This window comes from Dipteris shenzhenensis, chromosome 20 (assembly GCF_047967505.1).
Source record: "Dipteris shenzhenensis isolate YYH24624 ecotype China chromosome 20, Dip_SZ_1.0, whole genome shotgun sequence".
Taxonomy (NCBI): Eukaryota; Viridiplantae; Streptophyta; class Polypodiopsida; order Gleicheniales; family Dipteridaceae; genus Dipteris; species Dipteris shenzhenensis.
This window is the reverse complement of record NC_141615.1, coordinates 7374888-7389682: the sequence shown is the minus strand read 5'-3', so window position 1 is coordinate 7389682 and position 14795 is coordinate 7374888. Positions and strand designations below refer to the sequence as shown.

Sequence of the window (14795 nt, the reverse complement as noted above, 5' to 3'; positions counted from 1 at the left end):
CGAGACAACGCATCAGCTACCTTATTGTCTTTTCCTCTTCGGTACCGAATCATTAAATTAAACTCCTGCATGAGCTCTGCCCACCTAGCTTGGCGGCCCCTCAAGTCAGGCTGTTTACAGAAATGTTTCAGAGTATCATGATCCACATCCACATAAAACTCTGAACCATACAGATAATGCCTCCATGTTTTCAAAGCATGGATAACAGCATACAACTCTAATTCATGAGTTGGCCAATTCCTTTGAGAGGGAGAAAGCTTCTTGCTTTCAAAGGCTACTGGCCTTCCCTCTTGAAGGAGAACTGCTCCTACCGCAATGCCACTTGCATCGGTTTCTAGGAACAACGGTTTCTGGGGATCAACTATTTTTAACACCGGTCCTGAGACCACAGCTTGTTTTATGGTGTTAAAACTTTCCTGTTGATTCTGTCCCCAAATAAAAGGTACTTTATCGGAGGTCAGATCAGTCAAGGGCGATACTATTTCGGAATATCCTTTGATATGCCTTCTATAAAACTGGACAAATCCCAAGAATGATCGCAACGCGGTCAGACTCTGAGGGATTGGCCAAGTTAGTATCGCAGCCACTTTCTTCGGATCCATTTCTACCCCCTGTGGAGTAATTATGAACCCTAAGTACTCAAGCCTAACCATACACAGTATAGTTTTCTTTTTATTCACATAAAGACTAGCTTTCCTCAAAGTACTGAACACTATTCTTAAGTGTTCACAATGCTCAGTAACACTTTTACTGAATATCAAGATATCGTCAATAAAATGTACTACGAACTTTCCGATATACGGACGTAGTAAATCGTTCATAAGCATGACGAAGGTCGCTGGAGCATTGGTAAGTCCGAAGGGCATTACCAAAAACTCATAATGACCAAACCTGCTTCTAAAAGCGGTTTTATGCACATCCTCGGCTCTAATCCGGATTTGATGATAGCCGCACTTAAGATCTATCTTGCTGAAAATCACGGCTCCATGTAATGCATCTAGCAAATCATCAATCCGAGCCATCGGATACCTGTGCTTAACAGTGATATTATTCAATGCTCTGTAATCTATACAGAGGCGAAACGTATCATCCTTTTTCCTCTTTAATATCACTGGCGAAGCAAAAGGTGAGAAACTTGGTTGAATCTGCCCCAACTTGAGGTATTCTTCCAGTTGCCTACGCACCTCCGCTTCTTCAGCAAAACTCATCCTATAGGGAGGTCTATATACAGGTTCTGCCCCCGGGATCAGTTCAATCTTATGCTGAACATTCCGCTCTGGAGGTAACCCATAAGGTAGTTCATCCCTAAAACATTCAGAGAACTCCTCTGTTATAAGATTAGCCAGCTTGGCCATCTCACCACTTTGCGTAACATCAGTGCTAGTCGAAGAATCATCCACCGACTCTACCGATGCTGTGCAAAGGTATAAAAACTCTGCTTGAGCCTTCCTGATTTCCATCACGGAAACCAACGGTCCCTGAGGTATATCTTTTTCACCTCGCAAGACATAAAGCACATCATTCATCTTGAATTGATATACGTGCTTTTTCCAATCAATGGCTGGATTCTTCCTAGAATGCCATGCCATTCCCAGGGCTATATCTGCATGAGCAAGCTTGGTCATTTCAAAATCGAGCTTCTCAGCATAGTCCTGAATCCGAAGCTCCAACTGGGTAACCCTTTGGTCCCATACTTCAGTTGAACTTCCGTCTGCCATCCTGACTGTGTACGCATAGTCAGATGGACTTGTCTTTAATTTCAGCCTCTTCACGAGCTTGGAGTTAATCACATTGTGAGTTGACGCTGAGTCAAACAACACAATGACATCATGATTGGCCACTTGCCCTTTCATTTTGATCAACTCCGTATCGTTGAAGGCTGTATACCCCGTTGCTGCGGGCTTAGATAGGATGTTATCAGGTGCACTCGTCACTAACTTAGCAACAGATACACATAACAAACAAGGTACTAACCTCTGAGAAGGTCCCGCCAGTTGCATCTGCATATGTTCCGCACTGGGACTCTCCTGCATTTCTACGTCGCATTCAGATATTATCATATTAGCCGTGCGACGATCTTTGTTCAGTGGACAATCCTTCCACTGATGTCGCTGAAGGCAGCCGAAGCACAATCCTTCTTTCCTAGCTTTCTCTTTTTGTTCAGGGGTGAACGAGGACTTTGACCAAGCCCGGGCTGCCATTGGAGTTATTTTCCTTTTCACCCCAACGGTGGTACTTGTTTTTGTTGGTCCCTCAACCGGCTTCACCTGCTTGGTTTGGCCACTTGGCTGCGAGACACTTGTCTTTGAAACCCATTTCCTCTGAAATCCCCCTTTCCTCGGGTGCTCATACTGAGTCCCTGCCTGCACAAATCCACCAGACCTGCCTCTGGCATCCTCATAGTTCAGGGCTACTGCTATAGATTCATCTAGTGTAGTCACATATTTAGCCCGAACTTCCATCTTGATCTTGTCGTTCAGTCCATAGATATAGTCTTTTAACTGAACCGACATAGGGAGAGGGTCTGTTATTTTCATAACACATTCTCTGAATTTGTCAGTGTACTCTGCCACTGACAAGCTCCTCTGACGAAGATTTCTATAAGCATCCCAAGCTCGGGATTCTTCATCAGGTGGGAGAAAGTGTTTCTTGAATTCAGCTTTGAACCCTTCCCAGGTGGTTGGAGCAACTTGATCCTTCTGTTGCTTTATCCACCATCTATCCGTTGCCTCAATAAATAGGTGTGTGGCCTCGCGGATCTTCTTTAGATCGGATCTAATCTCACAAATGGCGAAGGCTTCTTCCCACTTGTGCAACCAAACCTCGATCACATCAGAGCTGCGCTCGGTCATCCGACCAGCGTACTCCGGTCTATAATTAGCGATATTAGGCACTTTGACTCTTGCGCGCTCTAAGGAATGTACACTAGGCTCTGGCTCTGCTGGAGCTTGCCCTTATCAATCCTAGACGGTCTAGCCGACAAGGCTTGCACCATCTCCCTAATCTCATTTTGACCAGCATTCACCTGAAGCTGCTGGTTCATAATCTGCTGTAAAGCATCCTCTAATATTGAAATCCTACCAATCAATGTAGGTAGTGCGTGATGTGACATCTGTTGTGTAGATTGAGCTCTAGACTCACTAGGATTCATCCTTGAATTCTGCCCTTCTGCTTCCATTAAGTTCGCAATGGAAGATGGGTTTTTTTTTTTTTTTTTTTTTTTGGGGATTTCCCCCTTTTCTTATACACAGAAAAAATAAACAACAGTCCCTGCTGGAAAAAAAAACGAACTAACAGGTACTTAGAAATTTCTTCGAAAGACACAAACACTCCCTGGATCCAAATCCGCCATCACGCGACTGAAGACAATGCCACCAAACTCGTGATCGTCTCTCTGCTTTGTATTCCCCTGCTTGTCGTCGTTTCCCTACGCAGATGACGATACGCAGACAAAGCTCGCGGTGACTGGTTAATTGACGGCAATAGTGGCTGGTGCGTATACGAGACCTGGTCAGCAGCCCTGCGATAAGGCGCCCCTTCGAAAATTCCAGCATCAATATCCACAATTTCGAACCAGAGTTTTGCAAGCCTACGCCCCGTTTCTAAGAGGAATCATCAATTAAATCAGGCGTCAGTCGATCGATGCGCGCACGTCTCATTATCCGCACTATCCTGATTTTGAACGCGAATCCCGTCGCTAGCGCTGCGTTACACCTGACGTTATCACGACGCCGTCCGTCGTCATTCGTCTACTGCTGCCCGTCGACTCTCCCTTGCTGCCCGTCGACTCTCCCTTGCTGCGCGTCGACTCTCCCTTGCTGCGCGTCGACTCTCCCTTGCTGCGCTCTGATACCAAGTGTAAAACAAATTTCTCCCTTTCCTTAGTCTACAGTTCCTGCTAATATTGAACCTGCGCACTAACTGATCACGTTCACGGGCGATGGCAATTTTTATACCTCCCAGCCAATTCTCAAGGACTACATACGTATTTTCCACACACATATCTACGTTATTTCCCTCATACTTATCCTTGAGACCCACATCTCCCTAGATAGTTCCTGGCCACATGTTTACATTTTAGGCCCTTACTTAGATGCATCCTTTTTCACCCCTCTCTTGGAGTTCCTTTAAAACAAATTGCCCCTTGGCAATTTTCACATTTAGATGCACCTAGGCCCAAGCCCTATTAGAACTATCTAGTCAATGCCATTACGCCCTCACCTAGGACCTTGGCAGTTACTTCTCTTGACCATTTAATTACGCACATTAATTATTACAAAAGTTGGTCATCTAAGAGAAAATGCCCACCGATCTATCCGAGGTCATGCTATCTCGACTAGAGCATAACAGTAGCAGACGGCAAACACGATCATGGGATTGTAGCACCGAGTCTTTGAGGCGGTTGAGAATCTCAAGACGTGGTACAACGCGGAGTGCTGTTGTTTTGACTCGCCATGCGCCTTCGTTAACGTCCATTATTTCAATGCACACCCAACGTTGACAAACCATACGCAAACGATCTGTTAGCCAAGGAGCTCTCAACACACGAACCACCGCGTAACACCAGCCATCGCGCGACTAATTGCAGAGACCCGTTGGATATGATCTATTGTTTGGTTCGACGCTGATTGGAGTCACTTCACTTGTAAACCAAAGCCACCCTCAGATCCTTCACGATCGTAACATCCTCAAACGTAATCTACACTTCTAAGCAAAGCATCGCTCCAACTCTCTTCTTCAACCACGGCTCTGATACCAACTATTACAGACCAAGTCACGTATTCGTAAAGTCTTCAAAATAGATCTGTTTACTAGAAATCACGGGTGAGGGCACGCTGTAGTTCCACCTAGCCTTTTCTCTATGGTAGTAAGCTCGAATCAACTAATCCACGTTAAAGTTCCCGCTTCCTTAATTCACAGAGCCCACAATTCCCTAGAGGGATCTAGTTTGCCACATGTCCTCATTCTAGGGTACCTCTTAAATGCATCATTATACCCCTCTCTTGGGATATCAGTTAATTCACTTGCCCCTAGGCACATCTATTCTCAGGGCACTGGGCAGCCATATGCCCCTCTCTTTCCCACATCTAAAGCATTTCCCATCTCTGCGGAATTCAGCTATTTGTTCAGAAGTGAATTGGGATTTGCCTTTATATGTGTTTGAGAAATGAGTACCCCTCGGTTTCTAAGGCTGAAACCCTTTCTCCTCAACCTTGGGATACTCTTTCTTTTCTGATTTTGAAAAATCAGGTTTCTTCCTTTCAGTACCTCCTGCTTGCAAGGATGGTACTGTGGCTGGATCTTGCATCTGCACGAGATTGGCTACTGAAGCTGAATGCATAATGTCTTGAATGCTCTTCAACCTCAGAGTATTCACCACTGCTTGAATTTTTGAATTGAGACCTGCCTTGTACTTTCTTTGTTGGGTTCTTTTGGAGATCTTTTTGAAAGGTGCAACCTGCAAATAAGCATCCCAAAACTTTTGATTGTACACCTCCACTGTATCCCTTGCATCCATATGTAAATTGTCCCAACCTTGAAGGACATGATGTCTAAACTGTTTAGGCATGAATTGCTGGTAGAAGGCTTTCTTGAAGCTCTTCCACCTCTTTGGGACTGACCCATCTGTGGTCTGTGCACTCCACCATGCACTAGCTGTCCCTGTCAACTGCAAGCTGACCATTCTCAACTTGGAGGATTCTGAAAAGTTTTATGTACCAAATGCAGCATCAAACTGCCTAATAAACTGCAGTGCCTTCTCTGTATGACCATATTGACCAATATAGGTAATAAACCTGACAGATTTACCTCCATCTTTAAACTCCTTGGTCCTGGAAGACTTGCTCTTCCTAGACCTCGTGTTTCCTTCTTTTCCTGGATGGTTTATCTGATGAAGAAGAAGATACAGAAGTTGAGCTTGAAGTAGATGGTGAAGGGCTTGGAGATCGGTGATGATGCCTCAATCTCTTCCTACTATGAGACCGTCCCCTATGAGATCCCTCTCTCTCGGGCTGTGCACGAGAGTGTGCCTCTGGTATTGGCACATCGTAAGCTGCACTAGGCATAGTTTCTTCTTGAAACAGATGTTGAGCTCTTGGTTTTCTTCTGAGTTTTTCCATCTCTTGCATACGAATGCGTACCATTTTCCCAAACTCTTGCTGAGTTTGCTGCACAATTCTTTGTCTTGGATGTGCATCCCTATTTTGTGAATCCCATTGGATAGGTAGGTGATTGAGCCATCTTTCTACAACTTGTATGAGATCTGCAAGCTCTCACACACACTGTGTATGCAACTGATGCACTCAGCCTTTGCTTATTAAAGAGAAAAATACCTCAACAAGAGGTGTATTGCATTTACAACTCGTGCCGGTACAGGCTATCAACTCAAGGCATAAACTCAAAGCTGTGTGCCCCTTTTCTAGCTACTGCAAATGATATTCAAAATGCATCTGTTTTCTCCTTTTTCACTGCTCAAAGGCATGCATATTCTTTTTCTGCAAATCTCTGATTTTTACTGTGTTTCTGCTGATTTTCTGACAGTATAGATTGTCTCTGACAGACAAAGAAAGCTGACATAAAATTTTTCCCTTTTTGTTTTGTTTTTCTTTGTTTTTTGTTTTTTTTGGGGAAACAGTAACTAGATGAGTAACTAGCTGGTTACACTAACTAGACTAGCTGGTTTTGGTCTGGTTAGTCCGTGACTAAACCTTTGACCAGGTTGACTGGATTCTGAAGTAATTGAACCAGACAAGAATCTGGTTAACTGAACCAATCTGATCTAGTTAGGCTAACTAGACTAATTAGCTAAGAGTATCCACCCCCTTAAGCTGAGTCAACTAACTAGAGTTAACCTAACCAGGGTAACTGCCATGCCAGCACTTGCAAGCCTGCCACGTGTCATTGCCACGTTAGCCATTTGTTAGCCACGTGTCACTGCCATGTCACCAGGGCTGACTTGTGTGCCACGTCATCATGCACGTGTGGCCACGTCAGCTTTGAGCTAGCTGCCACGTCAGTACCTGTGCAAGCCTATGCCACGTGTACTCCTAGTTGGCACCTTGGCCACGTCAGCATCCACGTGAGCTGGCCCACGTCACCTTAGCACTTTCGTGAAGGTTGTATCTGCCCCATTGAAAGTTTGTTTCTTGTTAGGACAAAGCTTTCGTCAATACGCTAGAGAGTGTCACCCATTCACGGTCACGAGACTTCATTCATCGCCATTCCAAACAGGGAATTCTCACTTGTAAAACCAGAGCTTACCAGCAAGTCCGTGCCCATGAGAGGACTTCTCCCTCTACGTGAAGGCGTCACTGGTCATCACACGTTCATACGTTCTACTTCAGTGCTGCTCGACCAAAAGGAAATTGTGTATGTTGTGTAGCGTTGACGCTGGCATTTTCGCCCATGGACTAGCATAAAGGAACGGACCTCGCTTCTGTCAAGTTTTCCGTGCACAAATGAAGTCAAGACCAAGGCTCCCGTTGCCTATGGTTTACCCACGCAATAGCATCAACTGGCACAGTGATCTTCTGATTGCACAGAGACGTCACGCCACCTAGCCTTTTGGATCGTCATAGTTTGAAAAATCCATGAAGCCAAGCCCTGATACCAATTGCAACCATCTTTCGATCATCTCTCAAACATCTCTCGCTCTCTCTCTCTCTGTGTGCAAAACATTAGGGCCCAGGACAACATGTCGGGCTGGACCCCCCCCAAGGTCTTTATTCATGAAAGAGAATCTGAAATACAAAGTTCAGCTGTGTTACAGAAATTCAAAACGTGAATTGTTTTACAAGAGCTCATGGCTCATTCATTTGGCAAGTTGCCACTTGTCTAATTTCTAGCCTAGTTCTAATCCCATGTCCATGGGTAAGGTCTTCTGGGGTCTTCTTAGCACTTGGTCACACGAATAGCTCCTAATGGCTCGTGGGGCTCCGCAATGCCCAAATCTAGAATCTTTCTTATACCTGCAACAACAATTAAATTAAGCGCATAACCATGGCACCCATTAATTGTTAGCGCTTTGGTTCTCTTTGACAACATGAAATGCATAATGTTAATCAATATGGAAGTCTTGCACATGGTGTACGAAATGGTACATTGTATAGGCTAGCTGTGATGCATCCTGGCAAGACAATATGCACAATTGCTCACAATGAAGCAATTTTGCGGCATCAAAGGATCAATCATTTTAATATCCAATCATTGCAATTTATGGAGTAAAATAGTATGGTGCATGTATATTAAAGATCAACACATGGGAATTCCATGAAGAAATTTGTTTGAGGTAAGTAACTCAGGGAACTATTTTCTACCAAAGGAGGAACTAGGGCGTCCATCGGATTTGGTTCTCACAGATAGTGCAATATATATTCTAGGTATACCATTGTTGGGAGGAAGCAAATATTTTGTTACTTTCATTGATGATTACACCAGAAAAAGATCTATTTATTTCATGTAGAAGAGATTGAGATTTCTGAAATGTTCAAGGCCTTTAAGACAATGGATGAAGCTCAATGAGAGAGAAAATCAGATGTTTCAGCCATGACAATGCAAAGAATACTTGTAATGGAGTTTGCTGAGTTCTGCAAGATTATGGCATCTTGAGGTTGACTAGTATAGCAGATCCTCCAGAACAGAACATGATTGCAAAAAGAAAGAATCGGGTGATTTATGAGTGCTTGATGATGTATGTTGCAGCAACTGCTTTAACAAATCCTTTTTGGACAGAATCTGTAAGCACTGCAGGGTATTTGATTATTTAATTGCCGACTAACCTGTGCACATAAAGGTAGATCATCAGAGAAAGCATGGAAGCAGCAGTCGAGCCAATGTGAGGCGTCTCCTAGTATCTAGTTTAGCAACTTATGCTCATATCTAGAAGGACAAAAGAAGCAAGTTTGCATGAAAAGTGAAAAATGTATATTTGCTGATACGCAGATGAGGAGATGTATATAAGCTATACAATCTGACAACAAACAATGATTTCTGTAGAAATGCCAAAAGAAAGTATATGCCATGGTAATGATCTAGCATATGAGCTACATCTGAAAGAAAATCAAACAAAAGAGATGGTCATAATGTACTTAAGCAAATAGGGAATCAATGAAAGTGCAGCCAACTTGAGATGTAACTCCAGATCAACAACCTCAGACATTGGAGTCATTAAGCTCTACAGAGAAAGCTGATTGGCTTGCATCAACATCAAAGCCTCAGCCAAGATGGGTGAGAAAGCTGGTGAAAGAAGCACATGACATAGTCAAGGATAAGAAACCTAGACATCTATTGCAACTAAGGAAAAATGCAAAATCCCAAAAAATCTCACCGAACCAAGTTAAGCCAACTGTTCTGCACAGTAACTCAGTGCCAATGTGTGCTTCCCACACAATGCTGCAGCTGATAAACGTGAAATAAAACCCTGAGGCATGAGGGCCCAATGCAAATAATAAACAGAGCAAAAGCCCCAAATTTTACAAGGCAGAATGTACCAGAATCTGGACAGAGCAGGGTCAAATCCTTGCTAGGTAAGCCTTCAAAATGAATGTGCAAAAACTTCAGTTGAATGCCTCCAGAAGTTAGACTAATGCTTCAACAAGTCAACAGATTAATTACCAGTCTCTTAGTACAGCACTCAAACTATTGGTACAGTAAAGTCAGTTAACACAGCAGTCAACCTTTGACTGCTTCAAAAGATTCTTCAACAAAACTAGGCGGCCTAACTGTAGACAGAAAAAGGCGAGTGCAAACTGTCCAAAACTGAGTCGATTCAATTGGAAATGGCAGCAAGAGTGCTGATAACACTCGGCCAAAGAACCTCCAAACACGTCGAAAGCAGGTACGGAAGCAGTCAGCCAGTAGATGAGGGCAAATGACCTCCAGAAACAGAGGCACAAGGATAGAGACTTTGTAGAAGCGTTGAGCAGACGAGGGCCAGGAGCGAGGACATATGTCATATGAACAGCTCTGACTGTTGATGCCGATTCTACAAACGCTAATAGAGCAACTGATTGTGGCTGCTATTCTGAATTTGACGCTTCTGCAGGTTAACTTCCCCAATTGAAGGGCGACGGTCAAAATGGTGCCCGAGTGACATACGAAATTGAAGCTAGAACTGAGGCAATGCTTCCTTGGTGAAGCGCACGAACTGAAGTTGCGAACTAAAGCAGAGCAACAAACAGTTGCTAATGGAGCTACAGCATCGAATTGAGATACAATTTGTTGAGGCAGTAGGTTTAAGACCGCAAATCAGCTCTCATATCAGTGTTGGATGCAGGGAAGCTGAAAGCATCGACAGGACAAAACAGTATGTGGGTTGTGGAATAGCATAATCTTAAAGTACAAGCAATATAATACTAACCCTAGTGTAGGACTAAAAGTCCGAAGAGTCATACGCTGACTAACTGGACTAAGTGTCCCAAATGGACTGAAGTCTAACTACACTAATTGTCCTAGGCCTGCAAGATTATAGCAGGGCTAGGTCTAATAGATGCTACATTGTATCGGCAAGCAGCTGGCAAACTTATTAATTTGATGATAGAAACCAGACCAGATATCTATTATCTTGTAGGTTTGGTCAGCCAGTTCATGGCAAAGCCATGTGAGCATCAGATCTTTAAGTATTTCAAGGGTACATTTGAAGGGTCTAGGTCGAAAACCTTACCTTATGGGATTTTGTGATGCAGATTGGGGTGAGGTAAAGAGACAGAGTCAACAACTACTTTCTTGCTGAAGCAACATTACATAGGTCAAGCAAGAAGTATACAAAAGGAAAGATATACTGCTTTATGAAAATGTTTTTTTGAAGTAATATGGCTTCTTGGTTCAGTCCAAGGGGAAGCTACTATGATCTTTTGTGACAACATGAGATAAAATGCTTTGGCAAATAATCCAGGAGATCACAGAAAGGCATAACAGATTGATATTTCCTATCATTCCACATCAGACCACGCAGGAGAAATTTGACCCTTCCATTGTTTTTCTGAAGAATATTTGGTAGACTGCCAAGGGCAAAATTTCTAGCATTCAGAGAAAATCTATGTATCATAGACGTGAGACCTTTCAACTAAAGGGGAACTGTCAGAATAGGCTAGTTACACAGTCTCATGATGTGCATAAGTTAGTGTGTGGGTTGAGGCATGGGGACCTAACCTTAGGACCCACTTGTACATAATTTTTGTTTTTCATTAATAGATGTACATTGTAGGTCCGTGGCTAAAGTTCTGGATCCAAATAAGGGGGCCTGGCAGGCTGCTTAGAACTGATCTATGCGCCAGTTCCTTTTAACACATCCCTCCCTCTAAATCCATCACATGGAGGTGTTTGGGGCCATGGGGGTTTGCCTTGGGATATTGACAATCTCCCGATGTGTGTTGATAAACCCCCTTGGTGCTGTGGATGATAAAGATGCCAAGAGAACTTTCTGTCATGCAGGTGTGCGGCTACCTATTGAATGGTCTGTTGTGTAGATGTGAGAGAGAGAGAGAGAGAGAGAGAGAGAGAGAGAGAGAGAGAGAGAATTTATTAAAGTCTGCTAAAGATCGATGGGTCTACGGTGGTTTTAATTTATAAGTTTGAAGCTTTGGATCTTGTTTGCAGGTCGGGCCAGGGGGGTTTGAACAAGGGGGAGCTGGTGCTGGTGCTGGTGCGGGTCCAGGCTTTGGTGGTAGAGGCTTTGGCTTCCCATTTTCAGACATGGGTGGTATGTGGAGCGAGGTATGTCAAATGGTCTTTCTTTAGAGTGCTGCTGATTGACTCGGCTATGTTGTGATGTAAGTCTTCTAGGAAATTATGGAAGGAAGATGGATAGATAATTTCAAATTGTTAGCAAAACTCTCTTTTCAAATATGTTGTAAATTAAGCACATACTTTGCAAATGCGTAGGCAATGTTTAAAAAAAGAAAGATTAAGATTTTATAGGCCATGGAGACCAAAACATGACCTGTGAGTTCAAGAAGTCTGATACAAAGATCCCTTAAGAGATCTCTTCCCTTGACTTTTTGGAGGCTCTTGCACCATCCGGTGCAATGAGTGAGTGAGAACAAATGAAAAGCTCATCTACAAATGCTACTCAGGATTGTGCAGCATGCTCTATGTCACAACTTTGTGCACACGTTAGAATGCAGTAGCTAATGTTAATACTAATGGCATAACACTTCGTTAAGCTGCTGATGTCCTCTTGGTCAGTTCGTTGCATGTTTAAATTTCTCCTTTTTTCTCATCAGATACTTCTAGGAAGACTGGCAAGAATTTGTTGATTAGGGTTTTGAATGCAGTATACATTACTCCTTGAAAGTTGGCTGGTACATTGCATAACGAAAGGGGCATTACTTTGTAAGCAAATACTCCCCATTCAATTGCAAATGCTGATTTTCACAAGTAGTGGTATCGACGATGGATCTCATAGTACCCAGGCATCTCATCAATATATTCTCCACCCCGTGGTGACACTAAAATCATGGTCTTAAGTCTTGGCAATGTCAACTTTCTTGTGATCTGGGAATCGATGAGATAATATCCAGGGTTAGACCATGGCTAGCAGAGTGCATGGGAGGTGGCCTTGCTCAAGTGGAGGGAGTGCTCTCTATAAAGTGCCATTTTGGTTCTGATATGATTTTCTCTCTTGCAATTTCCAAGTGATTGTATCTGCCGACTCTATAAGACTGTGATCTTGCTGCTATTGTAGCTGTGCAGTGTATAAGAGCAATCTCCATTTGGGAGGATAACTTTAGGGCAACACATATGTAAAACAAATATGTGGGCTGATGCCATTTTTGAAATATATATGACTGCAGGTGGGGGGTTTGGAATTGCTTTCATGTTTAAAGCTGTTAGGAATCCATGAAGCCTACTGCGTCTTCTTTTGTGTCTATTGACATGGAAGTTATGCATACAAAGATCCCATCAGTGTGTGTATTGGGCATATCATGTAGGACTACTTGAAGTCGTGTGATATTGGATACTGATGCTTTAATGCTAACTATTGAAGAATTTGTATACTGCAGTATATGTCTTGCTGGTTTTTTGCGTTACATTACAAAGGCCAGCAGAGGGCATGGCAGCATGAAAAGACGTTTTTAAAAGCAATCATTGTGTAGCACACGATTCTGGACTGTCCTCCTGACACGTCCCCAGCACTCCTGAAACCTCTAATCTGCAAGCAAACACAAGAACACACCAAACGTGAGGAATCTGAGCAGGCTGCTCACCACCTAACCATGACATCTATGGGATGCGATCCCGAATCAGGAGATGTCCCCTCCGAGCCACGAGCTGAGCTACTGGCACGAACTCCCAACCAGATCCTAACTAGCCTCCCTGGTGTCCCATGCCACGAGGTGGCGCCTAGAGGCTTGGGATCTACTGTTGGGCCTTGGGCTACACTAAGATGCAGGTGCGCATCCACGACTCAATCCAGGATCAGACCTAGCACTTGGGAACGAGACTTGCTCCCATTGGCTCCCTGAGAATTGAACCTTTGGGCCCCTTTTATAGACTTGGGCCCAATGCGCCAAAAATAGCGAAGATCTCTAACTGGTTTATACCCTTGCTACTCAACCCGAGAATCAAGCGTGCCTAGCCCTACGCCTCCCCAGGCTACCTAAGCTAGTCTTGTGTACCCCAGTATATGTCAGATACCAATCCGTGCACATGACATGCTTCCCCTCCTCTAAGAACTCACTCGTGAGTTTGCTAAAAAACACGGGAATGTCCTCTGGAGGTTCGGTAATGTCTCCCATGTTGCATCCTCCTCAACACAATCCTTCCACTTGATCTTGTATTCCGTGATAGTTCGATTACGAATCTATCTTTCACGAAATTCAAGAATACTCTCAGGTTCGTGTGAAATAAAAGTCAAATCTGTAACTTCTACTATTTCTTCAGGAGAAACAAGTTGTTTATCTGCACCCAGTAACTCTTTCAGTCTATTGACATGAAACTCTGGATGCACTTTAACATCATGAGGCAATTCTAGTTTATATGCAACTGGTCCAATTCTTTTAATAATCTTGAACGGACCACAGTATATGGGGGATAACTTCAAAACCAAACCAATACTTGGACTCTTGGATTCCTTGGGAATACATAAATATACCATCGTCCCTTTAGAGAACTCTTTGGGTGAACGATGTCTATTAGCATAAAATCTATCCCGATCTTGGGGACTTCTAATAGACTTCTTGGCAAACTACAACATTTCTTACATGTCTTGCAAGAATGTCCTTGGAGCATCATTTTGAATTCCCTTGAATCCAACCACAACTGGTGACTTAGGTTGAAACCTGTACATAAGCATAAAAGGACTGTAACCAGTACTTGAATGCTTTGCACTGTTATAAGCAAATTCTATCATGGGGAGATAATCTTCCCATGAAGACTATCTCTTAGAAACATATGCCCGAAGCATATCTTCAACCAATTAGTTAACCTTCTTTGTACTACCATCAGATTGTGCATGATCTGAGGAACTCATACTTAGAGTAGTTTCCAACTTCTCAAAAACAAGTGTCCAGAAGTTACTTGTCCCTGTTGTTGACTATGTCAGAAGGCAAACCATATAGCTTAAACAAGTGGTCCACAAACCCTTGAGCTAACTGAAAAGCTGATATGGTCGATCTAGTAGGTAAGAATCTAGACATTTTTGTCAGACGGTCCACAATGACCCAAATGGAGTCATGATCCTTGCGCGTTCTAGGCAAACAGGTAATAAAATCCATGGAAATACTTTCCCAGTTATTACCCGGGATTTGCAATGGCTGTAATAAACCCGTGCTTCTAAGGCGTTCTGCCTTAGTAAC

The 14795-nt window shown here is 43.3% G+C and overlaps 1 protein-coding gene across 1 annotated transcript in view; it reads left to right on the top strand.

Moving 5' to 3' along the window:
• LOC147889203 (chaperone protein dnaJ GFA2, mitochondrial-like) overlaps positions 1-14795 on the top strand; it is a 58890-nt gene that overhangs the window by 21740 nt on the left and 22355 nt on the right. Inside the window, exon 8 of the mRNA XM_087391633.1 lies at positions 11596-11712. Within this exon, the coding sequence (XP_087247759.1) occupies positions 11596-11712 (117 nt within the window). The remainder of the gene's footprint in view (positions 1-11595; positions 11713-14795) is intronic.